Below are 26,879 nucleotides of genomic sequence, written 5' to 3'. Positions count from 1 at the left end.
TCAAAAAAAAAGGGTGTTTCGTTAAATCATAATCAAGAGACCAAATAACTCAAAATATAAAAAAAAATAAAAGGACGACTTTCATTTATTCTAGAATCGAACAGATAAACCACACAATACAATTTTAATACAGTTATTGTGTCATCATTACATTTATCTTTTTTTTCTGTTTTTATTTAATGTTATTTTTATTTCTGTGAGTCAATATCCAATAAGAATAGTTCATTGAGTCCGGCTTCCCGGCAGCAGCCTCGGCGCCCGCCATCCAATGATGTCTCCCTCAAGCCTTCTTGTTCTCGAAGATGCGGCGGTATCAGCTGGTAATACAGTGAGGGAATGTAAACACGCATGGGATAGACATACGGCTCCGGAATCTAAGACGAGACCAACGGCTGATTAAGAACTGAATGGGAGAATAGATGGGGGGGGTCTGATCTCCCACGTATTCCATGTTTCTATGTAAGTAATTGTAACTGTTTATTTAAATCTGATTCTGTAAGCCGCATTGTTGGTGGTCAGCTCTTCTGTAGCCCGTGGAACAGCATAGCGAGGAGGAAGGGGGCTCGTCTGGGCGAGGAGGTTGGATTAGGATACATGATACATGACCCTTGCACTGTCCGTGCCCAGGAGGTCCCCCATTTCCCAAACCCGAAATAAAACTTGTTTGTTCAGCAAATGTCTCGACATAACTTTATTTAACATTTTCTAAAAGATTTAAAACCACTTTAATAAAAACCTCTGTATAAATACTATACAATCTTCTGTACATATGTGTAAAAACAAACAATCAACTGGGGACTCCCATCCTAAACGCAGATAATGGCACACCACCGCTTCCGCCGGATACCAGCGACCGCCCCAACGGCCGCGGGTCATATACGGGGAGTTCCCTGCAAAAGAAGCAGAAAAAAAGAGGGAAAAGGGGAAAACCACAAGCCAACCTGGAAACACAAAGCCAAAAACAAGGGGGATGGCGGGCAGGAAACTGATCATGAGGTCTTCACGTGATTGCCCCCTGTATGTGTTCCTAGAGGTGCTTTATAACCCTGTCCCCTTCCCCCCTACAGTCACGTTCCTCGTGCTGACCCTTGCTGGGTTAACCCTTCCCTGCCCTAATGCCATGTGCACTGTCCTGTAGTGCTGGCAGGGTCATGTTCTCCTTACGCCAATGACTCAAGGGAACATCTTTGGTGACCTTGGCACCCTCTCTAAGTTTCTCAATGGATCGTATTAAATGCTCTTCTGATTTCCTGGTTCCTTAGGCTATATATGATGGGGTTAAACAACGGGGTGACCACGGAGTAAAAAAGAGAGGAGAACTTGTTAATATTTAATGCGTATCCTCTAGATGGACTCAAATAAATGCTAATTAGAGTTCCATAAAACAAGCACACGATGGCCAAATGGGAGCTACACGTGGAGAAGGTCTTCTGTCTCCCGGTGGTGGAAGAGATTCCAAGGATGGTGAAGAAGATATAGACGTACGTGACGATGACAAACACAAACGGAAAGAGAACGATGAACGGGAGGACCATAAAGGCTTCCAACTCAACAACAAAGGTGTCTGAGCAGGAAAGTTCTAGAATGGGGAGAAAATCGCAGAAAAAATGGTCAATTATGTTACGGTCACAGAAGTCTACGCCACCTAACAGCAGACGAGATATTGAAGCGAACAGAAACCCGAGGGACCATGATGCGATGACCAGATTGAGGCAGAACTTCAGTCCCATGATGGACGAATAATGGAGTGGCTTACATATGGCTAGATACCGGTCGTAGGACATCACGGTGAGGATATAACACTCAGCAGCACAGCAGAAACCAAACATCTGAAGTTGGGTGAGGCAGCCAAAAACCGAAACGGTGCCACCACCTTCCAAAATAATGTGGAGCATGTTGGGGACAATGTTGGTGGTGAAGAAGACATCACAGAAAGACAAATTGCAGAGGAATAAGTACATGGGGGAGTGTAGAGAGGGAACGGTAGATATCAGGAAGATAATGAGAGAGTTTCCAGTAATTGTTAGGATATATATTTTAAGGAGAAGAATGAAAAGTGGAATCTTTACAATGTGAAGATTCTGGAATCCCAGTAGAAAGAATTCTGTGATGATTGTACCATTGTGTCGATTCATCGTCTGTACAGAGAAAAAAACAAAAACATACATTTTACGTGTTGTTTGGCGGATGGGTGTCAGGAACCGGGTCCATACAGACGACTGTAAAGACCCAGAGCGCCCAAAGATTGTGTTCATGAGTTACGGTGCACTAGCGGAGTTGGACAGGGCCTGGTGCAGGGCGACAGCACACTCCCGGTGGGCATCTAGGGTTGTGCAGCCACATACCAGCGCCCTGACATAGCATCGGATGATGACAGAGCAGAACTTGGAGATATCCTGCAGGCACCCTGGAGCAGGCATGAGACATAGCACTGGAATAATGTGCAGGGTGCTGCAGGCTGAGAGTATGGAAGCTAAGCAGAGTACAGGAGAAACATAGCAAGCAGAGATATGAAGCTCCGCAGCCTGGGTAGAACGTGACAATGGGAGAGAAGAGAGAGAGGATGGGAGAGAAGAGAGAGGTGATAAGAGAGAGAAAGAGAAAAGAGAGAGAGAAGAGAGAGGGGATGAGAGAGAAGAGAGAGAGGGGATGGGAGAGAAGAGAGAGAGGATGGGAGAGAAGAGAGAGGTGATAACAGAGAGAAAGAGAAAAGAGAAAAGAGAGAGAGAAGAGAGAGGGGATGGGAGGGAAGAGAGAGAAAGGGGATATGGATAAAGGAGGAGAAATCTTACAGAATAAATGGTTGCAAAAGTGGCATAATCTACAAAAAAACAGAAAAATCATTTTTAAAATTAAATTAAAAGGCTGTTGTTTTTTTGTTGTTTTTTTTTAAAAAGGCCTAACCATGACTTCCAGCTCTACCGTCTCTATCTACTCACATTTAATATCTATCGCTGCAGGTCGTCTTCCGTCGTATCTTCGACAAAACATTTTTTACAGGGGAAAGGAGTCATCTTTATAGGTCTGAGTAGAAATTTCTCAGGGAGCTGATTCCACAGAGACCCCGTTAACTGATCACAAAGAGCTTGCAGGTTTTTATATTTTATCTTTACGTAAATATGAAAGGTATGAGAATATATAATATATAATATGAAGAATATACAGGGATATAACGGGTTATAAGGACGGGATTAGTTATACGGCCGGAGAGTATATAATATATAATATGAGGAATATACAGGATATAACGGGTTATAAGGACGGGATTAGTTATACGGGGGAGAGTATATAATATATAATATGAGGAATATACAGGGATATAACGGGTTATAAGGACGGGATTAGTTATACAGCCGGAGAGTATATAATATATAATATGAGGAATATACAGGATATAACGGGTTATAAGGACGGGATTAGTTATACGGGGGAGAGTATATAATATATAATATGAGGAATATACGGGGATATAACGGGTTATAAGGACGGGATTAGTTATACGGCCGGAGAGTATATAATATATAATATGAGGAATATACAGGATATAACGGGTTATAAGGACGGGATTAGTTATACGGGGGGGGGAGAGTATATAATATATAATATGAGGAATATACAGGATATAACGGGTTATAAGGACGGGATTAGTTATACAGCCGGAGAGTATATAATATATAATATGAGGAATATACAGGATATAACGGGTTATAAGGACGGGATTAGTTATACGGGGGAGAGTATATAATATATAATATGAGGAATATACAGGGATATAACGGGTTATAAGGACGGGATTAGTTATACGGCCGGAGAGTATATAATATATAATATGAGGAATATACAGGATATAACGGGTTATAAGGACGGGATTAGTTATACGGGGGGGGGGAGAGTATATAATATATAATATGAGGAATATACAGGATATAACGGGTTATAAGGACGGGATTAGTTATACGGGGGGGGAGAGTATATAATATATAATATGAGGAATATACAGGGATATAACGGGTTATAAGGACGGGATTAGTTATACAGCCGGAGAGTATATAATATATAATATGAGGAATATACAGGATATAACGGGTTATAAGGACGGGATTAGTTATACGGGGGAGAGTATATAATATATAATATGAGGAATATACGGGGATATAATGGGTTATAAGGACGGGATTAGTTATACGGCCGGAGAGTATATAATATATAATATGAGGAATATACAGGATATAACGGGTTATAAGGATGGGATAAATTATACGGCCGAAGAGTATATAATATATAATATGAGGAATATACAGGATATAACGGGTTATAAGGACGGGATTAGTTATACGGGGGAGAGTATATAATATATAATATGAGGAATATACGGGGATATAACGGGTTATAAGGATGGGATTAGTTATATGGCCGGAGAGTATATAATATATAATATGAGGAATATACAGGGATATAACGGGTTATAAGGACGGGATTAGTTATACAGCCGGAGAGTATATAATATATATGAGGAATATACAGGATATAACGGGTTATAAGGACGGGATTAGTTATACGGGGGAGAGTATATAATATATAATATGAGGAATATACGGGGATATAACGGGTTATAAGGACGGGATTAGTTATACAGCCGGAGAGTATATAATATATAATATGAGGAATATACAGGATATAACGGGTTATAAGGACGGGATTAGTTATACGGGGGAGAGTATATAATATATAATATGAGGAATATACGGGGATATAATGGGTTATAAGGACGGGATTAGTTATATGGCCGGAGAGTATATAATATATAATATGAGGAATATACAGGGATATAACGGGTTATAAGGATGGGATAAATTATACGGCCGAAGAGTATATAATATATAATATGAGGAATATACAGGATATAACGGGTTATAAGGACGGGATTAGTTATACGGGGGAGAGTATATAATATATAATATGAGGAATATACGGGGATATAACGGGTTATAAGGACGGGATTAGTTATACGGCCGGAGAGTATATAATATATAATATGAGGAATATACAGGGATATAACGGGTTATAAGGATGGGATTAGTTATATGGCCGGAGAGTATATAATATATAATATGAGGAATATACAGGGATATAACGGGTTATAAGGACGGGATTAGTTATACGGGGGGGAGAGTATATAATATATAATATGAGGAATATACAGGGATATAACGGTTATAAGGACGGGATTAGTTATACGGGGGGTAGTATATAATATACAATATGAGGAATATACTGGGGTATACCGGGTTATAAGGACGGGATTAGTTATACAGGCCGGAGAGTATATACCGTATTTGCTCGATTATAAGATGAGGTTTTTTTCAGAGCAAATGCTCTGAAAAATACCCCTCGTCTTATAATCGAGGTCGTCTTCTAATCAGACCTCAAAAAAATGTCTGCTGGGGCCAGGCTGCTTACTGGTGCTTTGGTCGCGAGCAGCGTCTACTAGCAGCAGGAGAACAGGAAGCTAGAAGAGTGTCACATAATTCTGCCTCCTCCTCCTTCCTCTGGGGGCGGGGCCAGAGAAGTTGCTCGCACAGCGGGGCCCCTGCAGAAGTCTTCGAGTGAGAGATCTGCAGTTCAGGTAAGGGGGTGGGGAGGGTTTTTGAGCAAGTATGTGTGATTAATGGAGTGATTGAGTATTTAAATGTTTGTGAATGAGTGTGTGTGTATGATAGCATGGATGTGTAAGGGGGGTGGTGGTGGTAGCATGGCATAGGGAGGCTGTACTCACACTCCTATCATCCCCAGGTTCCAGCATGTACTGGCTGCCTTGGCTTGATAGGAGTGTTATTGCTGTTAGCAGTTTTATATATATATATATATATATATATATATACCTCCAGAAATGCCTTTTAACCCCCTATATGCCACTCTGCCCCATGCCAGAGTGGCATATGGGGGGTTAAAAGGCATATCATAGGGCAGAGTGGCATATAGGAGGGTATAAGACATTTCTGGAGGCAGAGTGGCATATAGAGGGTTAAAAGACACATCATGGGGCAGAGTGGCAAATAGGGGGTATAAGGCATTTCTGGGGGAAGAGTGGGGGCAGATGTGCATAACTGGGGGGGCAGGTTGGCAAATAAAAGGAAATAAAAAATATATATTTTTCTCAATCATAGCTTTTATTAAATGTGAAAAAATTGTTTACATGAATTAATATTTACTAGTAAAACTTTTTTTCCTATAGGGTAGTCTTATATTCAGACTTTTTGTTTTTTTCCTAAATTAATATTTAGATTTTGGGGGGTCGTCTTCTAATCGAGCAAATACAGTATTATTATTGTACCAACAATGTCTGCAGCCCTTTTTAAAGTCCACACATTCAAAAGGTCTAACAGACTAAGAAGGACCTATAAATTAAGGAAAGAGGGTTTACACTCTAGAGGATTTTTTATTATTAAAATATAAAACATAAATAAGAGTGAATTTTTCAGTTCAGTAAATTCTACATTTTCTTCCTAAAGTATCTGCAGAATTCAATTTTTACTGCTGATCCAGAGGAAGATTGGATCCTGCAGCCTGCGGCCGCATATTGTGGGGAGTACAAAAAATGGAAAAATAAAGTTCCGGGGCCCCCTAGTCGTCCCCAGTCTGGTCCTGATCAACGTTTTTAATATCCCATAGTAAACTCCTATAGCATATTGATAAAGAATGAGCGATCTTTCTGTGCTTGTGTTTCACCTTTGACTTTATCAACAGATGGCTAATCAGGGGAACGCGACAACGATCACGGAATTCTTTTTGGTGGGCTTCCATGGTCTTCATAGCTTCAAAATTCCATTCATTATTCTACTGCTTACAACATGTGTCATGACAATGAGCGGAAATCTTCTCATCATCCTTTTGGTGTCAAACAGTCGTCTCCTGCTCTCCTCCATGTATTTCTTCTTGGGCCACCTGTCATTTTGTGACTTCTTGTTCACCGCAAACATTGTCCCGAACATGATCCACCTCACGCTAAGAGAAGGAACCAACATATCCTTCCTCGGCTGCTTTACACAATTCTATATATTTGGCTGCTGCACCACAGCAGAATGTTACCTTCTAACTGTGATGTCCTACGACCGTTACTTGGCCATCTATAGCCCGTTGCGTTACGTGTCCATCATGCCCCTTAAAAGATGTCTCCATTTAGTCGTCTCTTCCTGGTTGTTTTCCTTTCTAGTTGTATTAATTTCTCTTGTTCTACTTGCTACGTTAGACTTATGCGACCCGCTCATCGATCATTATTATTGTGACTTCAGTCCTATAGTGAAGCTCTCCTGCACAGACACGTCGGCCATCCGTAGGATCGCGCAAGGAGTTAAAGGTCCATGTGAGCAACTCTATTGGTCTCCTGCGGGGCATCCTTTGGCATCAACCAATTAGTTGATACTAGAGGAGGCCCCTGCCGGCTTTTATGAACCTTTAACTCCTGTTCCCTCCCCAGGCCAAGTTTCGGTGTCAGGAGTTAAAGATTGGTGTGAGCGACTCAATTGGTCACTGGCAGGGAGCTCCTCTCGTATCAACCAATGAAGGTCAGCTGCCCTTTATTGATTCCAAAGGAGGCCCCTGCAGGTGACCAATAGACTCGCTCGTACAGACCTGTAACTTCTGGAGTGGGGAGACCAACGTTCATTTTCATGTTCGCACAAATACGAATGAACAAGTCTAGTACATACTGTAAAAATAGTCTGCTTCATTTCATCCTTACTTATTAATCTAAATAAAGCGCAAAATCATATGCCTGGGGGCAGGAATACCAGTTGGTGGGGGCAGGAATACCAGTTGGTGGGGGCAGGAATACCAGTTGGTGGGGGCAGGAATACCAGTTGGTACAAAAAGCCCCGCTATGTAAAGCGATTGGCTTACCACCACTTGTTTGATAAAAGATAATTTTTATGCATTAATTTTCTTCTCACCCACACGCCTTTTGATCTATTTCCATATTTTGTTTTTGCGATCATCTATTTTGTGTTATTTCCAAGACGAAAAATATATATTTTTTTGCATTCATCTCATCCATTTAAAGCGTTGTTTTGTTCTTCTATACGTTAATATTTCTGGCATTTGTTGCTATTCATATAACTTCATAATTAAATGTTTAATTAGCGTCTGTTAGTCCAATTAACGCAATAAGGTCTTTATGGAATTACCAGATCCTTCCGGAATCATCTGCAATCTGAAGACCTATAAATGTACCCTTTAATCATTCCGGGACGGCAAACACAGCGCGGGCAGAAGCACGCAGTGCACACCTTTCATCGTAAGTACATATTCTTAGATTTGAACAAATTTATTGAAAATCACTTCTTCTAGATTTCAAACTCAAGGCTAAATCGCATTTTTTCAGATGTTGGATTTAACCCAAAAATAGGTTTCTTTAAATATAATTAAGTTTTTGTTGATCCTTATTTATTTAAATGCCTTGTTCCAAGTACTGAAGATGCAACATGAGATGAAACAGAATGTCATCAAATTAATTTGGCATAAAAATATACAAAAAATAATAATAAACACAGATTTAATACAAATTGTAGAATTTTGGGTCCATATATGCGAAGTATTGAGTAGAGTCTATGTCTAAGTCCCCAAAGATCTCCATCTGACGAAGGATCCACAGAAACCTACAAAAGAAAAATATTCAAGGAACTATAGTAATTATATTTTTATGCATAAAATATCAATATAATGGCAATTGAGACGTTGATGAGATGTTAAGATAACCATGTTTTGGTGCAGATGCTATACAACCACCTTATTATAAAGGTAATATTGCTATATTTGTGTGAATGGAATCCTCCATAAATACCCCCCCCCCGTGGATTTATCACCAGAATAAGCATAGTAGATGTGTTTGTAATTTTTATTTGTCATTAATGCTCACTGACTTATCAATCAGTTACCAATCCATAGATGGTGGATCAACAGAATCACACAGCCGTCATCAATTTTATTCTCCTGGGGTTCCAGGATCTCCATGACCTCAACATTCCATTCTTCATTCTTCTTCTGATGATATATATCATGACCATAAGTGGGAACATGCTCATCGTCATCTTGGTGTCAATAAGTCCCCTACTTAACACCCCCATGTACTTCTTCCTCTGCCATTTATCACTGTGCGACGTCTTGTTCACCACAAACATCGTGCCCAACATGCTACATGTCATCTTGAAGGAAGGCAGTTCCGTATCGCTTGCCGGTTGCCTCACCCAGCTTCAGATATTTGAGTGCTGCGGCACCGCAGAGTGTTACATTCTCACAGTGATGTCCTACGACCGATACTTAGCCATCTGTAACCCGTTGCGTTATTTCTCCATCATGGGATATAAGCTCTGTCTTGGTCTTGTTCTCTTGTCCTGGTTGCTTGGTTTTATTTTTGCTCTAGTAGCATGTGTACTGATCGCCCGCTTACAGTTTTGTAAACCTAAAATGATTGACCACTTCTTCTGTGATTTCCTCCCTGTTTTGGAGCTTTCTTGCTCCGACACTCTGACCGTGAAAATAGAAGCTTTCATTGTCCTCCCGTTCATCGTCCTCTTTCCGTTCGTGTTTGTCATCGTCACGTACGTCTATATCTTCTTCACCATCCTTGGAATCTCGTCCACCACCGGAAGACAGAAGACCTTCTCCACTTGCAGCTCCCATTTGGCCGTCGTGTGTGTGTTTTATGGGACGCTAATTTGCATATATTTGAGCCCATCCGATGGACATGCATTAAACATTAACAAGTTTATATCTCTTCTTTACACCGTGGTGACCCCTTTGTTCAATCCCATCATCTATAGTCTCAGGAACCAGGAAATCAGAAAAGCATTAAATCCATACTTAAAAAGATGTCGGCGATGATCGCGCTACCACCTTCGGTGATAAACCATCCTCAGAAAAGGTTTTATGCAGACAGCTAAGAGATATCAATAGATAACATCAATAGAGAAGACCAGATGTTACTTTGACACCGACCGGTCTATCCACCTATAACTTTTTTTTTTCTTAAAATACTGTTTTATGCTTCCTATTTCCCAGCAGAACTTCTCATTCCAGTTCCAAGGAACCACTCCTGGTCTGGATAACGATCCGGATAACGGTAGGTCAGCCATTCTAGCTGGTATTTAGAAAGAACCTTGGTGTTGGTGGCCTTTAGGGAGCGGTTGGAGAACCACTTCATCAATAAAACTTTAATTACTCCAAATGTAAATACTTCATATGTATATCGGATAATCCTGGTGCTTTTACCAACCATTAAATGTAACAATACACAAAATTAACAGTAAGTAGGTAATTAAGGTAAGAGAGGCCCTAGGAGAAGAAGGCCCTGTGCCTTCAACATTACGGTCAATTAGAAGGCTGACCCGTTCATTTTATAATAGTCATATTTTATAACTGCAGTTTCTGTTTGGATCTATTATTCCAATAATTTTTAATTCAATAATTTCATAAAGTCCTTCAGGAATTGTGGATTTTTGTCTGAATGAAAGAGAATTTTGGAGTATTTTAAAATGTTGGGGTATTTTAGTTTTTGTTTTTTAATAAAAAATTATATATCGTTGCCATCATTATTTTACAAACCGACTGACATTGGGAAAATCTGTAGAATTTTTAACAAGCTTCTAAGATGCCAACAGTTCAAGAAAAAGATGTACTGTAAAAAAATAATTTCTGTACCTGTATCGGATTAATCATGAGATAAAATAAATAAAAATTTTAATACACTTTTTGTGTCATCATCACATTTATTTTTTTATATATATATTTTTATTTAATGTTATTTTAATTTCTTTGTAAAGTTTGGGACCCAACCTATTTATGAAGTAAGATGTGGAATTATTGTTATTTTTTTAAGAAATTTGTGTAGAGATGCAGGAAAAAGTTTGTGAACCCCTTGGAATGACCTGGATTTCTGCAAATTTTGGTTAACAATAGAGAAGCGTTTATTGAACATACCAGGTAAAGATTGGAACCGCAGGGCGGATGACTTAAGTCTACTCAATGGTGGTAGACTGGAGCTGTTGTCCTTAGTCACGGAGCACACTGCCCTCCTCAACACGTAAATAATATAAATAAATACAACTAAAAAACATCTCTAACTCTAAGTACCCCATGTAGGGGGTGATGAGGTCCATTCAAGCACCCTTTGGGTGGCAGGAGGATGCACAGTGATGTTCACCAAAGGGCACCCAGTTTAAAGTCTATGGGATCCTTTAAGTCAGTACAGGGTGTAATGCATTTTTCAACCACAGGGGGCACTGAAGTGCAACAATAATCAAAGTGAAGGAATTCCCAGAGGGTCTCGAGCACCGAAACTGTGATCAGTCAATATTCAATAACAAGAGTTCATTAAGTGCGGCTTCCCGGCAGCAGCCTCGGCGCCCGCCATCCAATGACGTTTCCCTCAGGCCTTCTCCTCCTTCTTCTCCTCATTGGGGTTTGGTGACCTCGCTGGCTCCTCAAGCCTTCTCCTCCTACTTCTCCTCCTTGGGGTTTGGTGACCTCGCTGGCTCCTCAAGCCTTCTTCTTATTGAAGATGCGGTGGTACCAGCTGAGTTTGGGGGCTCTGCTTGCTTTCTCCCCCTTTTTCAGGAGCTCGGGAGGACGGCTGGTAACGGGAGCCTCTGCTTCGGGGTTGACGGCCGCGGATGTTTTTTTAGGTCCACAGAAGCAGAAGAGGCGTCTCCAGAAAGCAGCTTTGGGTGTCTTGCTCTTCTTTCCTGCAGCTTCTTCCTCGCACGATGTTTCTAGTGGAGGCTCCACAGAAATCTACACATAAGATATATCCGGTTAGACGCGTTCGGCCAAATAAACGAATAATTACGGGTCACTTACCTCTAGATGAAGCTTCAGCCCCAGAGCTGCAGCGCTCACCACCTCCAGTTTTTGAATCAGCCAATCACTAACCAGAATGCACTACCATTGAAACCAATGGGAGAGCTTTCTGCACATGTGCACAGAGGGTCTTGTTAGACCCAGTGGGATTCCTACACTTCAGAGGACCTTCCCATGTGACCTCTGACCCCCACTGGCTGCAAAGGTGGGGCAACCAGGACTGGTGGAGAGAGTATAGAGTGCGTGTGCAGGCGCTGCGGGTTTTTATTTAGAGAGGGGGTTTACCTGATCCCCGCGCTCTTCGGTCTCTTTATCGTTGGCTGCGCCGCCTGCTCCGCCATCTCCCGGGTCAACTGCGAGGGACTGACGGCGAGAGAGAGAGAAGGAGAAAGGGTTAAATGAAGAGGAGTGTGCAGAAAAGCGAGTGAATGAGGAGAAGCGAGAGGCGTAAGGGCCGCACTCACTGCCGTCCGCTGCGTCTCCTGTAACATCTCCCCGATCCTGGACATCGAGTTACATAAACTATTCACCATCAGCACCACCTCGGAAAAACCCCCGCCGCTCCACTCCCCGGCCGAGGGGGCCGACAGCTGGAGCTAAACAACAGAGACAAAGCATTCGTTTAAAACCAAAGCCTACACAATCCGGACATTGAGACAAAAAAAAAAAGACTGTTGAGGTTTCTTGGATACAGATCAGCCTCTTTTAGAATGTAAGCTCTTCAGCAGAGCCCTCGCCTCCCCGTCCAAACTGTCCTGTGTGCCCATTGTACAGCGCCACGGAATATGATGGCGCTATATAAATCCACACATAATAACGCCATGTAGTACTGCGATGCCGGGTTAACCCCTCGCTGTCTGTATGATGATATCGTGTTAGTAAATAGGAAAGCGGGTAATAAAGGTGTTTATTTACCTGATCCTCACGTTGTTTATCGGCGGTCGCCACGCCTGCTGCTCCTTCTCCCAGCTCCATGTCATCGAACTTCCCGGGGAAAAAGAAAGAGAAAGGGTTAAATCCAGAGGCCGAAAGTCTGCGGGAAAACTGGGGAGAAAAAACAATAAAAGGGCAACAGAAAGGGTCGGCGCTCACCACTTTCTGCAGGTTGGCCTGAAGCAGGGTCTCCACGGTGCGCATGCCCTCGTACAGATCCTTCAACGGCCCCAAGGTGTCTGCGAATCCATCGCCTTCCATGTCCCAGACCAGGGGGGGCGGGACTCGGCGCTAAAACATCGAGACACAGCGTCAGTATCATCCCGCGGAGCCAATGCAGACATATATACCATCACTCACCCCATCAGGCCCTGAGATCCATCGCCCAGCAACCTCCCGAACACAGAACCCGCCGGCTGATCCCCCCGCTCCCCCCCGTCTAGTCCGCCTGTCGTCTTAGATTCAAGAGCCGTCTGTCTATCCCATGCGTGTTTAATACCCTCACTGTATTACCCTCTACCACTTCTGCCGGGAGGCTGTTCCCCTTATCTACCCCTCTCTCAGTAACGTAAAGCTCTGCCCAGACTGACGCCTCTGTCCCACTAAGTAAACTCACGGTGTTCAGCAGCATCTCTCTCCCTCCGATTCTCTCTCTCTCTCTGAAGAAACTCTGCGCTCTCTCGAGTGACGCCCAGCGGATGCCTGAAGCTCGTCGCTCTCGCAAGTGCAGGACTGCGGCTGCCAGCCCCGGATACACGGAGCCGGGCGGATTATGACATCATACGGACATCAACACCGCGCTGTGTTACCGAGAGACGCGGTTACCGAGAGATGACAGTTTGGCTGCAGAGAACGCGATGACATCACGCGGCCAACTTAACCCCTTCGTAGCCAGAGCCTCTTTCTGAATGACGTTTCGTTGGCGCTGTGGAATCAGCCGAAGGGAATATCGGCAGAAGCGATCGCTTTCCATATAACGGCGGGACGGTTAGGAACGACTTTCGGGCAGAAGGAGGAGGACGAGATATTAAACGACACAAATACCGCATCGGCTCGATTATAAGACGACCCCCCCCCAAATGTGAATATTTATTAAGGAAAAAAAGAAAAAGCCTGAATACCAGACTATAGGAAAAAAGTTTCACTCGTAAATATTCATTCATGCCAACGATTTTTTCATATTTAATAAAAACTACGATCGAGAAAAATGTTTTTTTTTGTTTATTTCTTTTTATTTACCAACCTGCCCCCCAGTTATGCGCATCTGCCCCAGGCTTGCCACTCTGCCCCCGATATGCCATATACCCCCCTGTATGCCACTCTGCCCCCTGATATGCCATATACCCCCTGTATGGCACTCTGCCTACAGGAATGCCTTATATCCCCCCATATGCCACTCCGCCCCCCCCGACTTACCAATGCTTCCCCAGACTCATTCCTCGTACCCCAGACTCCCTGGTGGCGGATGCCTGCGCGGTGCGCGTGCACAAACTCTGATGCCTGGCCGGGGCTTCTATGACAGAGCGCCGGCGTCATGTGACCTTATAAGACGAGGGGTAGAAGACGAGGGGTAGAAGACGAGGGGTAGAAGACGAGGGGTAGAAGACGAGGGGTATTTTTCAGAGCTTTTGCATCTGAAAAAAAACCTCTTCTTATAATCGAGTAAATACGGTAAATGCGAGACAAAGATGATTAAAAAATGGTTTTAAAAAATGATAAAATGAGGGCGTTTAATAAACGTAATAATAATAAATATTTACACAAGAGAGAGAACCCCGAGCGACGCTGAACACGCAGAGACCGCGACACGGAGACCCCAAATATACAACTATAAATAGTAAAGAACACAGAAGAGACCACTTTAAGCACAATAACACGTCAGTGGGCGGTCCCGTGATGTCGATGGGCGGTCCCGTGATGTCAGTGGGCGGTCTCGTGATGTCGGTGGGGGCTCCCCCTGGCGTCAGAGGGTGGTCCCGTGATGTCAGTGGGCGGTCCCCCTGGCGTCGGTGGGTGGTCCCGTGATGTCAGTGGGCGGTCCCGCTGCCGTCGGTGGCCGGTACCTGGAGAACCCCCTTCCAAAGAATAAGGGGAAAAAGAGACAGGGGCTTCAAACCAGGGAGGGAAGGAAGAGAGAGACAGGAGATCCCCCAGATACGAATCAGAAGGACCCTATTACAGTTACAAGTAAAGGGTTAAAATACGCACAAAAAGCAAATTGTTTTAATATATTTACTGATTTAAGCAAATTTATTCGTTGAAGAAATAGTTTTCCACCCCCCCCACCCCGAATAATGTATAAATCACCCCCCCACCCCGAATAATGTATAAATCACCCCCCCCACCCCGAATAATGTATAAATCACACCCCCTGCGGAGATTTTCATCACTATGGTGATGGAGGATGCAGAGAAATTGGAACGTAAATATGAAATATAAGTGTGATTTATATTTCCATATAAGGTCATATTACCGCCGTTTATTCCAATTCACTTATAAGGGGCGCAGGCGCTATTTGGGTATTTTTTTGGTTTTGTTTTTAGACAATTTATTCCCAAGGGGAGGAAAAACAAACAGTTTAAAGTCAATCCGCTCATAAGCCTTTGTACTGCGCCGCGGAATATGACGGTGCTATATAAACCGATAAATAATAATAATGCTTGCCATCTACTGAAGAACAGAATATGGAGGAAGGACGACTTAACCCGCTTGGTACCAGAATAGAAGAGCACATCGGGGCGGAAAAAGAGGGAGTAAGAAGCTCGGCGGCCGCTTCGATGGATGGCGGGGAGAGAAACCCGGAAAAAGCAAACGCAGACCCGACGGGATTTTACTGCAAATTCTCTTTTTTTATTGCCATTTTTTTCTGAATATCAGTTGCAGTTTTTTACGGCGTCTCGATTTTTGGGGGTAATAAATTCAGAATGAAGATTCCGCAGCAGGCGGGGAAATGGATTCATTTATCAACAGAGTTTAACATTTATTATTATTCCTCATTCATGTCAAATATCCGGGAGAGAAACGGAGATTTAGAAGAGAAATAAAAGAATAAGAGGGTCAGAGGCTGAGATGGAACGGAAGGAAGTTTTACGTTACTGAGAGGGTAGTGGATAAGTGGAGAAGCCTCCCAGCAGAAGTGGTAGAGGGTAATACAGTGAGGGTATTAAACATGCATGGGATAGACAGACGGCTCCTGAATCTAAGACGAGACCAACGACTGATTAAGGTTTGAGTCTTTACAGCAGGAGAAACGGACAGAATACACGAGGGGGGGGTTCTGATGACATCATTTTATATTTTGGTCAAATCTTTAGTATTAAAAACACAGAAAAATACTGATTTTATGGTTATTCTCTATAATAATGGATATGGAAGGAGTTAATTTGTGCGCTGAGGCCTCCCATCCAGGGAAGAATTTGCCGATAGATCGTCTCCCCGGGGGCCGGGGCCGGGGGCAGCAAAGCTCTAAGGCTGGTGTGAGGGTCAGGTGACGCGGCATCGTGTGGCCCCCGCACGTCGGGTGCGGTAGGATTGGGAGAGCCCGTGCGGATGGCATGGAATGGGGGTGTCTGTGATTATTTAACCCCTTCAGTGCTGGAGTGCAGAGCACCGGCGTAGGTGTGTAATCGTTTAACCCCTTCCGTGCTGGAGCCAGCAGCTGCCAGCGGCCTTACATTCCTTGTAATCAATGAAGCGGGGGCTTTGTGAACACGGCAGGCGACACGGATATCATATGATCGTACGTGATAAATCTGTTCTCTTCACGCGGACTCCATGCCGCCTCCTGACGGTAGAAGAGGGGCCGGCAGCCGGTCATCGGCCAGCCTGATCTCCGCGCGCTGTCACACAAACAGGAGAGACTCTTAATAGTGAAAATTGTGAAAATCCTTTAAGAGGGGGCAATGATGGTGTGACAAGAACTGAATAATTACCATAAAATGACGTAAAAGAGAAAAATAATATTCATTTTTTGTTGGCAGAAGATAAATGGAGCAGCTTCCTGTCAGATGCGGTAGAGGCTAAAAGAGTGAAGGAATCTAAACATGCACGGGACACTGACTCTCCCCCCATCCCATGTCACGTGTCACGTGTCACGCGTCTTCCGTGCAGCTGCACAGGCTTCTTCAGAGCGAAACGCGCCAGTTGCAGCTTTGGATCTGCCCTCAATTGTATCAACAGTGATAACTGTATGAAAACGACCATAAACCAGAGCATGATCTTACAACAGATCCTTAACCCTTGCACTGCCAATAACCCTCATTAAAAGACCCCCCACACACACAAGTAACGGGAAACCCAGACACAAAACTATCATTTGAATTGGCCGCTGCATTTATTTACCAAACGGTGCGACGTTTTCTTTATTGATAATATGTAAAAACCGCTGAGTTAACCCCATAATTAACATCAACATGTCAGAATTTTTATTGGGAAAATGGATCCATTGGATCCAATGGATCGTCGGGTTAGATGGTACAGGAACGGGATCCATAGGAACCCTACATAACCCCCCCCTCCATCATACCATCGGTGAGTAGTAAAGTTTTCCATATATATTGGGGTACCTCCTTATAAGAGGGTTGATGGTCTGTCCATGGCTCGTTGGGAGGAAGTTCATGGACGGTATTTGCCGCCGCCAAGGTTGTGGTAACCTTGGTGGGAACAGATTTGGTGGAAGAGCAAAAAGGTTTTGCAATATGGTCCTTGAACTACTAAGAAGGGCAGAAAAGCAGAGGTCGCGTTACTACGTTAAAGTTGGCCCTCCTTAAACTTGGAACAGGTGCACTTAACAAAAAATTGTGCCCCTATTTCAATTAACCGTAACATTTATTCATTTGTCTACCCAAGTAAAGAAAAGATAAATAATGTAAAAAAGAAATTGGCAAAAAAATAGTTGACTGGGCCCTAAAAAATAACAAAAAAAGAGTGGACTCTCCTTAAAGGAGAAATGTGGCGGGAAAAAAATGTTTCTTTGAATTTCTTAAACAGTAATAACAAAATAATTGCAGTAAAACTTTGACATAGGATGTAGGAAATAACCCTTTTTTCAGCTCCCACTCATTTTTTGGCGCATAGCTTTAAAATCACAGAGATTTAAATGGCATGGGCAAAATGGCCGCGCCAGTAACAAAAATGGCCGCCGCACATGCACAAACCGGCACATCCAGACTCTGTTAGGATCCTACTGATATTTTATACAATACGGCTGCACCCGGCATGCTATATGGGGAGCGAGGGAGGTGAAAAAAAAGGTATTTCCGATATCCTTTCATTAAAGTTTGCCGCAAATTATGATGTTTAAGGAATTTAACCCCTTAAGGCCAATGGGCGGTCCCTAAACCCATTGAAAACAATGCATTTTGAGCCCGTACATGTACGGGCTTTGTCATTAAGGGGTTAAAGAAATATTTTTTTCCCACTACAGTTACCCTTTAGCATTCTAAATATTATTGGGGATTTTTTTGCCTAATACAGACATGGAAAGCTAATAGAATTTTTTTCTATTATTATTTATTTTATTTTATTTATTTTTTGCTTTTCTTGGCTTTTTAATCGCCATTTTCTATTATTAGTTTTTTTCCAGAGTAAAATAAATTATAATTCTTGAGTAAACATTGTGAAGAGAAGTTTAGCAATCTCCTGTGTCACTAAATAGAGTTTTTAAAATAGCAACCAGCGATCGGTCTCCCGAAAGATGGTTTTCGCTGTTAAAAATCTGCCGAACTTTTTTTTTTTTTTTTTTTTTTTTTATGTTTTCAAAAAAAAAAGTGATAAAATACTTTTCTAATTTCCTGGTTCCTCAGACTGTATATAATGGGGTTGAACAACGGAGTCACCACCGTGTACAGAAGAGAAAGTACCTTATTGACAGTAAGCGACTGTCCTTCCGAAGGGGCCGAGTAGATGCTGATTAAGGAACCGTAATACGAGCACACGACGGCCAGATGGGAGCTACACGTAGAAAACGCTTTCTGTCGGCCCATCGAGGACGATATTCCAAGGATAGTGATGAAGATACAGATATACGTGACGATGACAAACACAAACGGCAGGAGGACTATAAAATTGGTGAGGATAAGGGTTTCCATTTCAACAGCAGATGTGTCTGAGCATGAAAGTATCAACAAAGGGCTGAGGTCGCAATAAAAATGGTCGATAATGTTAGCGTTGCAGAAATCTAACCGGCAAAGCAGAAGAAGAGTAATAAGTACAAATACAAAAGCGAGCAACCAGGACCAGGACACTAAGTGGAGACAAAGCCTGTCCATGATGGCTACATAACGCAACGGGTGGCAGATGGCCAAGTACCGGTCATAGGACATCACGCTGAGTAGGTAGCATTCTGCCGCGGTACAGGAACCAAACATATAGAACTGGACCAGGCAGCCGGGGTAGGATATCACGCCGCCTTCGAAGAACGTTACCTGCATCATTTTCGGGACGATGTTTGTGGTGAACAAGAAGTCGCAGAAGGACAAATGGGAGAGGAAGAAATACATGGGGGAGAGCCGGAGGCGACTGGTCGATATCAACAGAATGATGAGAAGATTTCCGGTGGCGGTCATTGTGTAAATCACCAGAAGAAGGATGAAGAACGGAATCTTGAAGCCGTGAAGGTTTCGGAATCCCACCAGAAAGAATTCCGTAATAATCGTTTCATTCCTTGGATCCATCGATGGACTTTTTTTTTTTAGAAGGTCCGCGGGTTCTGCGGGTAAGAAGCGGTTTTCAAAAATGATAAAAAATATTCCAAAGCTTTACAGGGATCTTGGGAATTTCAGCGTCTTCAAAATAGCTTTGCTTGACATGGAAAATATAAATAAAAAATGTAGCTTCAATGCAACGGTGCGGACACGAAGCTCAGATCATCCTTTGTTTGAAATCACCGTGAGGCCCCGTTTTATAGCACTGAAGATGCTGCACCTGAGTCTGATTTAATTAAGTTAATAATGTCCTCATGGACTGCATTATGTTATTTTTTAGTAGCTGTTATTGAGTAAACATCTGTCTTATTTTTATCTTAATTGCCTGGTTTTATTAGCAACGTATCCATTGTTTCTTGGGAAGTATTAACTAGTTACACTCACAAACAGGGACATTACTAGAAACCGCAGGGCCCCAGTGCGGAAATTGTCCCCCATCTTCACCAAGCAACATTTCCCACAGTGCCACCTTTGCCCCCAAACAGCTTTTACTTCCTGTGCCCCAAACAGCTTGTGAGTGCCACCTTTGCCCCAAGCAGCTTATCCGTGTCCCCAAACAGCCTGTCTGTGCCATCTTTGATCCAGTTTTTCAGTGCCCCCAAACAGCTTGCCTGTGTCATCAGACACCCCCCCCAACATACACTATGGCACACATATATATACACACCAACACACATTTACACATGCTAACACATACACTTACTCATACTAACACACATGTACATATTCACTCTAATACACTCCATCACACTCCACTTACACATACATGCTCATCCACACATTCACATCCAATTGTTTGGAAAGGGCCCTTCCGACCTGGATTGGGCCGGGCCCTTTAAAAACAAGATGGAGAGACGGGAAAAAGTTGGTGTAGGGGTCAACCGGGCTCCTACAACAACTTTTCTAATATCTCTTCAATGAAGATATAGCGAGTGGAAGGCAGGAGGGACTCTCAAGTCACCTTGCAACCCTCTTGGACTTCACCACGATGTTTACAACTGCAGACTTACAAGGGCTGACTCACTTTACAGGTGCGAGTTGGCGATGAATACATTTGGTGCGTTCCCTGGGCTTTGTAGCTTACAGTGCCCTGCAAGTTGTTTTTTTCTCTTTTTTTAATGAACGCCAATGCAAGTTGGTATTAGTGAATTCATACGCTGGAGTTTTGTCCAACTCACACGAGTCTTCTGCGAGTATTCTTTAGTGAATAGACCTGCCAGATCAAGTCCATTCAACCGGACGGCGGTCAAGTCCAAGTCGAAGGTTGCTATCGAGTTGAACCAAACTTCAGCTTACCCAACGCGACCAACAACGTGATGGAGCTTGGCTTTCGTGAACAGACGCGTTTCTAGTTAAGCGCTGCCAGATTGTAGAATAGAACAGACCAATTTAACCCATTAACGTGCCGATCTTTTGTTTTTTTATTGTGACTCAAGTGACTGGCCTTTTTCTATAATCTTTATCTATTTTCTGACAATTTTACAACTCTGTCCGTTACAATAACCCAGAAGCTACACCATATAAATACTAAACATAATGATATTATAAGGCGAAACCCATGACGTGTCATACCAACGTTCCTCGTCGTAATATGAGAATAACTTTTATTATTACTTTGGGCCTCCCTGGAGCTGCCATCCTAGGCCGACTTTGTTTTGTTACTTTTAATAGCGCCATGTTGGCCAACATATTGTCAAAATAGGTTTGTTTAGTTAACTTAGCTTTGACTTTTAATATGATTATTCCATAAAACCAAGTCCAAGCTTTAATAAGATTTAAAAACGACCTGGTCTGTGGTGAATACATATGAAAAGAGGCGTTCATTTTTGTATGATGGTAAAAGAGTCGTCTTCCGGTAGGCCAGGGGATCTTGTCACGCCCGCCAACACCGAATAAACGCTCACAGCAGAGCTTCTTCAGCCCTGAATCACCTAGCAAAGAGCTGAGCTCCATGCTAAGAGGACGGGGACTTGGACAACCCCAACAGTGAGGAGGCTCAGGTGTTGGCGGGTAGAGTTTGGAACCGAGTGTAGTAGGCAAAGCATGGACCGATACCCCGGCCTTAATTCATGTTAAATGGATCTCGGACCCCATTTTGCATGAAATCCAACGCACTTTACTGCATGAAAACCGTAGCAGACATTTTCACAGTATAGAACAGCCCCGGAGCATGAAATAGGTGTAGGGGCACCATGACCGGGTAAGGAACAAGGAGCCCCCCATGACCTAACAAATGGTTAAGTGCTTGTTACATTTAAGCATCCTGTATAACTGTTTGCCCCCTGAGTGAACTTTTGCCCTCTATCCTGAATATTCAGCGACAGGATGAAGGGGAGGGCACTGAGGTGCAAAAGCAAATAAATTTGGGAACTTATTCTCAGTTGAGCCCGTAGGTTTTAATAAGTAGGCGAAATTCCCACCCTCCCTTCCCTCTTTTTTGTTTACTGCCCATTGTGTGTGTGGCGGTTGGTGTTTATGTTATGGTCATTGTTCAAATGTGGTTGGCTGGTTGGGTGCTTGAGACAACTATCTAAGGTATGGTTGTACTCGGGGTGCACAGGCCTAAGGGCGGAAGTGCAGAACACTCCCTGGGCGCGTGCTCAGGTGATACGATGGTTGGCGTGTGGTTGCTGGGCTTTGGACGCCGGCAGCCTCTACAAGTGACGTGGAGGATTTACGCCCTTACCAGCCTTATGGATCTAATGTGTTATACGGTTGGCGTTTTTAGCCGAGTTTAAGGTTAATTATGAATTTTAATAAACACGTTTAAGAAATATGATATAAGGAGTGTCACGTTTGGGGAGAATATTTTATGTTGACCGTGGCCAAATTTTATCCAAAATCGAGTGATTAAATAAAGCATTTTATTTCACACACTGTGTTTATTTGTCTTATTGGGAATGGGGCCGAAGTTGACGATACTAAGGTCATGGATTTACAAAGTTAGACTTCTGTCTGATTTAACTCCTCCTCCACTACCGCGGCTGGAAGCCGGAGGCGTACCTCAGTATGCTTCTTCCTCAGAAGGACTCCCATTTGTGTCAGCGAACATAGCAGTAGCCAGTGAAAAGGCAGCTATATGAACACCGGTGATCTGTTACCATACACATGATTGGCTGCTGCTTTAGCGAATACTGGGGGTGCTACTGAGCATGTGCAAGACGTGTAGGTACACATCCTGCTTCCAGTAGAGGTGGCTAGCAGCATACTTAAAATGAGACCGAACAAAAAACAATACAGTCTGTGTAAAAAGGACATGGTTGGCACTCAAAGGGTTAGAAAAATAAAATGTTGGGAACTATAGTCTTCCCTTAAAGTAAATCCGTCGGGTCTTCCAGTTCCATGCATTAAACAAGCCTATAATGATTTTAGATTTATGTATTAGGAGCTCCTTTGGCATAAAATACAAGGTTTTTTTTTTGTATGTGGATCTGTAAATATAGTTTGTCCGATATTTTATGGCAAATCTTTTATTAATACAGGAAAATTGAATTATTATTATTATTATTATTATCATTATTATTACAGGACATGTTTCTTTATAACTGCATACAATTGAGAAAACACTTTTCTAATTTCCTGGTTCCTCAGACTGTAGATAATGGGGTTAAATAATGGCGTCCCCACCGTGTACAAAAGAGAGATGACCTTATTGGTGTTGAGTCCATTGGAAGGGGCCAAGTAAATAATGATCAGAGCCCCGTAATAGGAACACACAACAGCCAGGTGGGAGCTACAGGTGGAGAACGCTTTCTGGCGCGTCTTAGAAGGCACCGCAAAGATAGTGAAGAAGATATAAATATACGTGACGACGATAAACACGAACGGTAGGAGAACGATGAAGCCAGTGACCAAATATGTCTCCAACTCGATGGCCGACGTGTCTGTGCAGGAGAGCTTCACTATAGGACTGAAGTCACAATAATAATGATCGATGAGCGGGTCGCAGAAGTCTAACGTAGCAAGTAGAACAAGAGAAATTAATACAACTAGAAAGGAAAACAACCAGGACGAGACGACTAAATGAAGGCATCTTTTAAAGGGCATGATGGACACGTAACGCAACGGGCTATAGATGGCCAAGTATCGGTCGTAGGACATCACAGTTAGAAGGTAACATTCTGCTGTGGTGCAGCAGCCAAATATATAAAATTGTGTAAAGCAGCCGAGGAAGGATATGTTGGTTCCTTCTTTTAGCGTGAGGTGGATCATGTTTGGGACAATGTTTGCGGTGAACAAGAAGTCACAAAATGACAGGTGGCCCAAGAAGAAATACATGGGGGAGAGCAGGAGACGACTGTTTGACACCAAAAGGATGATGAGAAGATTTCCGCTCATTGTCATGACACATGTTGTAAGCAGTAGAATAATGAATGGAACTTTGAAGCTATGAAGACTATGGAAGCCCACCAGAAAGAATTCCGTGATCGTTGTCGCATTCCCCTGATTAGCCATCTGTTGATAAAGTCAAAGGTGAAACACAAGCACAGAAAGATCGCTCATTCTTTATCAATATGCTATAGGAGTTCACTTTATGGGATATTAAAACGTTGATGAAGACCAGGCAGGGGACGACTAGGGGGCCCGAGCACTTTAGGGACATTTTTTGTCTTATCTTCCACTGGATCAGCAGTATCGGCAGGTTTGCCACCATATTGGCCACCAGCCCACTGGATATTTGCCTGGAATGGCAGACGGCTTGCCTGGGGCTGCTGTTAATACACAAGCACGTATCTACAAGCTCTGCTTACATTTGAAAACAAATCGTCTCCCAGTCGATCGAAGCTGGTGAAACACATAACTAATTACCAAAATTAAAAAAACATTCTGGGTCAAAAAAGAAAAAAAAGAGAGGAAAATGTTAATATTACACAGAACACAAGAGGTCGTTGTTTGGTAAAATCACCCAGAGTTGGAAAATCAGAGTCATATAATAACAAAACATTGAGATATAAATTAAAAGTAATGGGCAGTAAAAACCTTAAAAAAAACAAAAACAAAAAAAAAACAACTAGGTCTGTAGACACCATGATCAGGGCTGAATGCTTCCCCCCATAAATGCAGAGTTGGGGTTTGGAGAAAGCCTAAAACAAAATATAAATCGCATCCTAAACGTATTTTAGGAAGAAAATGAAGAATTTGCTGAATTGAAAAATTCAATCTTATTTGTTATTAGTATTTGAATTATATATATATATATATTTTTTATTTTTTTTTTTGTCAGACCTGTTGAATGTATGGATTGTAAAATGAGCTGCAGAAATTGTTGGTACAATATAAAAAAAATAAAAAAATAATAATAATAAAATAATAATAAAATAATAATAATAATCATTGTGGAATTCAGTTGGTAAAGTCAGAGGTTAATCACAATCACAATTTTTTGACGTACATCATTGTGAGCGGCATATCCCGTTCCATGATACAAATTCTAAATGTCGCTTTTTTTGTGTCTTTTATATCTTTTTCATGCTGAGTCTGATCGCGATTAAGTAAACCCACACGGACTTAATTATACCTGTGTTGCAATTAACAACGCTCTCGTCACTAATTGCAATTTATTCTTTTAGTTCTATTTTTTTTAGGATGCAAAATAGTGACAAAGGCTGCAATGGAGTGTATTAGTAGTTCCTTTTTTTTAGAGTTTTTATGAGAAAAAAATGTTACATTTGCACCCTTACACCTTCTCCTGCCATGATAAATTACCATAGAGTATATCTGATAAAGGTTAGGTGGTCGGGACGCAATCAAGTCTATTTGCTGAGGTCTTTTTTGGCCAACTTGGCTTTAACACTTTGTTGCCAACCATTTGTAAGTTGTGTGGCTGGCAAAATGGCTCTAGGATGCCAACCATGCATCTCTTACGTAGTGGTGTGTTTGCTCCACTACAGTCATGAGATTGTCACGTGTTTAGCGGCTCCTAGTTGCATGTGGTGGCTTCCCCAAGCTGTCTTTGGGATTTACTGTACTGCAAGACACACGGACTAAGGGTCCATTTGTAGCCATGATTTCCCAACCTCCACCCAGATAGACTCCGGGACGTTTAAGCCCTCAGAGCTCCAGTACCCGGTTCAATGAGCCAGATCCAGATTACTGATTTGCCAGGTTTGTATTTTGACCATTTTTTGCTACTAGTCTTGTACACATGGACCAATTTTGGTTCCTGCCCTTTGGGCTTGGATGAAATCAAATACAGTCTGCATTATTCAGGCCTGGTGTAGTAATTCCGCAACGGAGAAGAGCCTCATCCCCCATTCCTCCAATCAGGGAGAGGGTATGTCGCGAAACTATTGCACCAATGCCGGGATACCGCTGGGGGGAATCGAGACAAGTGGACAACCAGAGCAAACAGAAGGAAAAAGACTGACAAAAGAAATGGAGGACAAGAAGCAAAGTGAAAGAGAAGTCAACACAAAGAAAAAGTAGGGAGACATTGACAGTGAGTGCGAGACAGAGCATGTCATAGTGAGTGTGAGACAGCATGAGAGTGAGTGAATGTGAGAAGGAAAAAACACTAACAAACTACAACTGAAAATACGGGGCTCTGAACTTTGTTTTCCTTTGTATTTTTGGGGGACCTCCTTGTTTTTGGAAATTCATATGATTGTCAAAATTGGCAAATTTCATTAAAATTTGTACGAATTTGAATGCATGTTTGAACTAAACAGAACTTCTGGTCCAGAGAGGAGCCAGCTCTCCACTGAATGAATCAGGTGATATCTGTACCAGGAGGCGCCATGAGAGTTTTAAATCTTAAGTGCCCCCTGTGTGTTCTAAATCCTCCTTTATGCTGGCGTTTTGTCCAACTAAGGTGTTAGGGACCAAAACTAGAGGCAACTTATTCACAAAATTGAAAACACAAACAGACGGAGTACCTGCAAGTCTGCGGTAGCAAATTAACTAGAAACAACTCTCAATGGCACTTTCAAAAAAAAAATCACAAGTCACAGGGAGGTAATCCATGCTTAAAAAATGCAGACAACTGGGAAATGCATTAACTGTAAGTTGCCAGGAGGAAAAAAAAAAAGTCAGTCAGCAAAAAAAATATTAATAACCAAGGTTATGGTGGGTAAAGGTGATGGAAAACCCTTCCACTTAAAATGAAGGGAAAGCAGAAGCAATTATTAAACACTCATCTACAGACACCTTGTTTTTCCCTCTGAAATCTCATGGTGCTGCCACAACCACAAGGGATTCTGGGTAGGCGCATGAAAATAAGGTTAACAATGATCACCTTTTGCCTCCATATCCACTTTATACATGGATCCCTTGATAGTAATCGCCTGTTGTACAAGACAGCCTTTAAACAAAACTCGAGTAAGAGATGCAGTAACCAGATCACCGCTCATGGACAGCTGTTTAGACCTTAAGGGGGCAGGGGGCAGGGGG

General features: G+C 42.5%; 4 protein-coding genes across 4 annotated transcripts; 1 reads left to right on the top strand and 3 right to left on the bottom strand.

Annotated features, from left to right (window-relative positions):
• Positions 1-1,217: 1,217 nt before the first annotated feature.
• Positions 1,218-2,135, bottom strand: LOC128491609 (olfactory receptor 11L1-like). The gene has a single exon (XM_053463929.1). The coding sequence runs from the start codon at positions 2,133-2,135 to the stop codon at positions 1,218-1,220; it is 918 nt and encodes a 305-aa protein (XP_053319904.1).
• A 6,808-nt stretch (positions 2,136-8,943) lies between these two features.
• LOC128491608 (olfactory receptor 11A1-like) lies at positions 8,944-9,879 on the top strand. Its single transcript, XM_053463927.1, has one exon. It carries the CDS (start codon positions 8,944-8,946, stop codon positions 9,877-9,879), a length of 936 nt encoding a protein of 311 aa, XP_053319902.1.
• A 6,668-nt stretch (positions 9,880-16,547) lies between these two features.
• Positions 16,548-19,460, bottom strand: LOC128491607 (olfactory receptor 11A1-like). The gene is made up of 2 exons (XM_053463926.1): positions 18,567-19,460; positions 16,548-16,625 (listed from the first exon to the last, which is right to left on the bottom strand). Exons 1-2 carry the CDS (start codon positions 19,458-19,460, stop codon positions 16,548-16,550), a joined length of 972 nt encoding a protein of 323 aa, XP_053319901.1.
• A 3,552-nt stretch (positions 19,461-23,012) lies between these two features.
• LOC128491606 (olfactory receptor 11A1-like) lies at positions 23,013-23,834 on the bottom strand. The gene has a single exon (XM_053463925.1). The coding sequence runs from the start codon at positions 23,832-23,834 to the stop codon at positions 23,013-23,015; it is 822 nt and encodes a 273-aa protein (XP_053319900.1).
• Positions 23,835-26,879: the final 3,045 nt, after the last annotated feature.

Source organism: Spea bombifrons, chromosome 4 (assembly GCF_027358695.1).
Source record: "Spea bombifrons isolate aSpeBom1 chromosome 4, aSpeBom1.2.pri, whole genome shotgun sequence".
NCBI lineage: Eukaryota > Metazoa > Chordata > Amphibia > Anura > Pelobatidae > Spea > Spea bombifrons.
This window is presented reverse-complemented; position numbering and strand designations above follow the sequence as displayed.

Bases quoted from the DNA above. Each gene is read 5' to 3' on its own strand.
- LOC128491609 (XM_053463929.1), bottom strand. From the start codon at position 2,135: ATGAATCGACACAATGGTACAATCATCACAGAATTCTTTCTACTGGGA.
- LOC128491606 (XM_053463925.1), bottom strand. From the start codon at position 23,834: ATGACAATGAGCGGAAATCTTCTCATCATCCTTTTGGTGTCAAACAGT.
- LOC128491608 (XM_053463927.1), top strand. From the start codon at position 8,944: ATGGTGGATCAACAGAATCACACAGCCGTCATCAATTTTATTCTCCTG.
- LOC128491607 (XM_053463926.1), bottom strand. From the start codon at position 19,460: ATGGATCCAAGGAATGAAACGATTATTACGGAATTCTTTCTGGTGGGA. The intron at 16,626-18,566 runs GTATTTTATCAC...TTTGTGTGACAG, and splicing joins GGAACCAGGAAATTAGAAAA to CGCGCGGAGATCAGGCTGGC.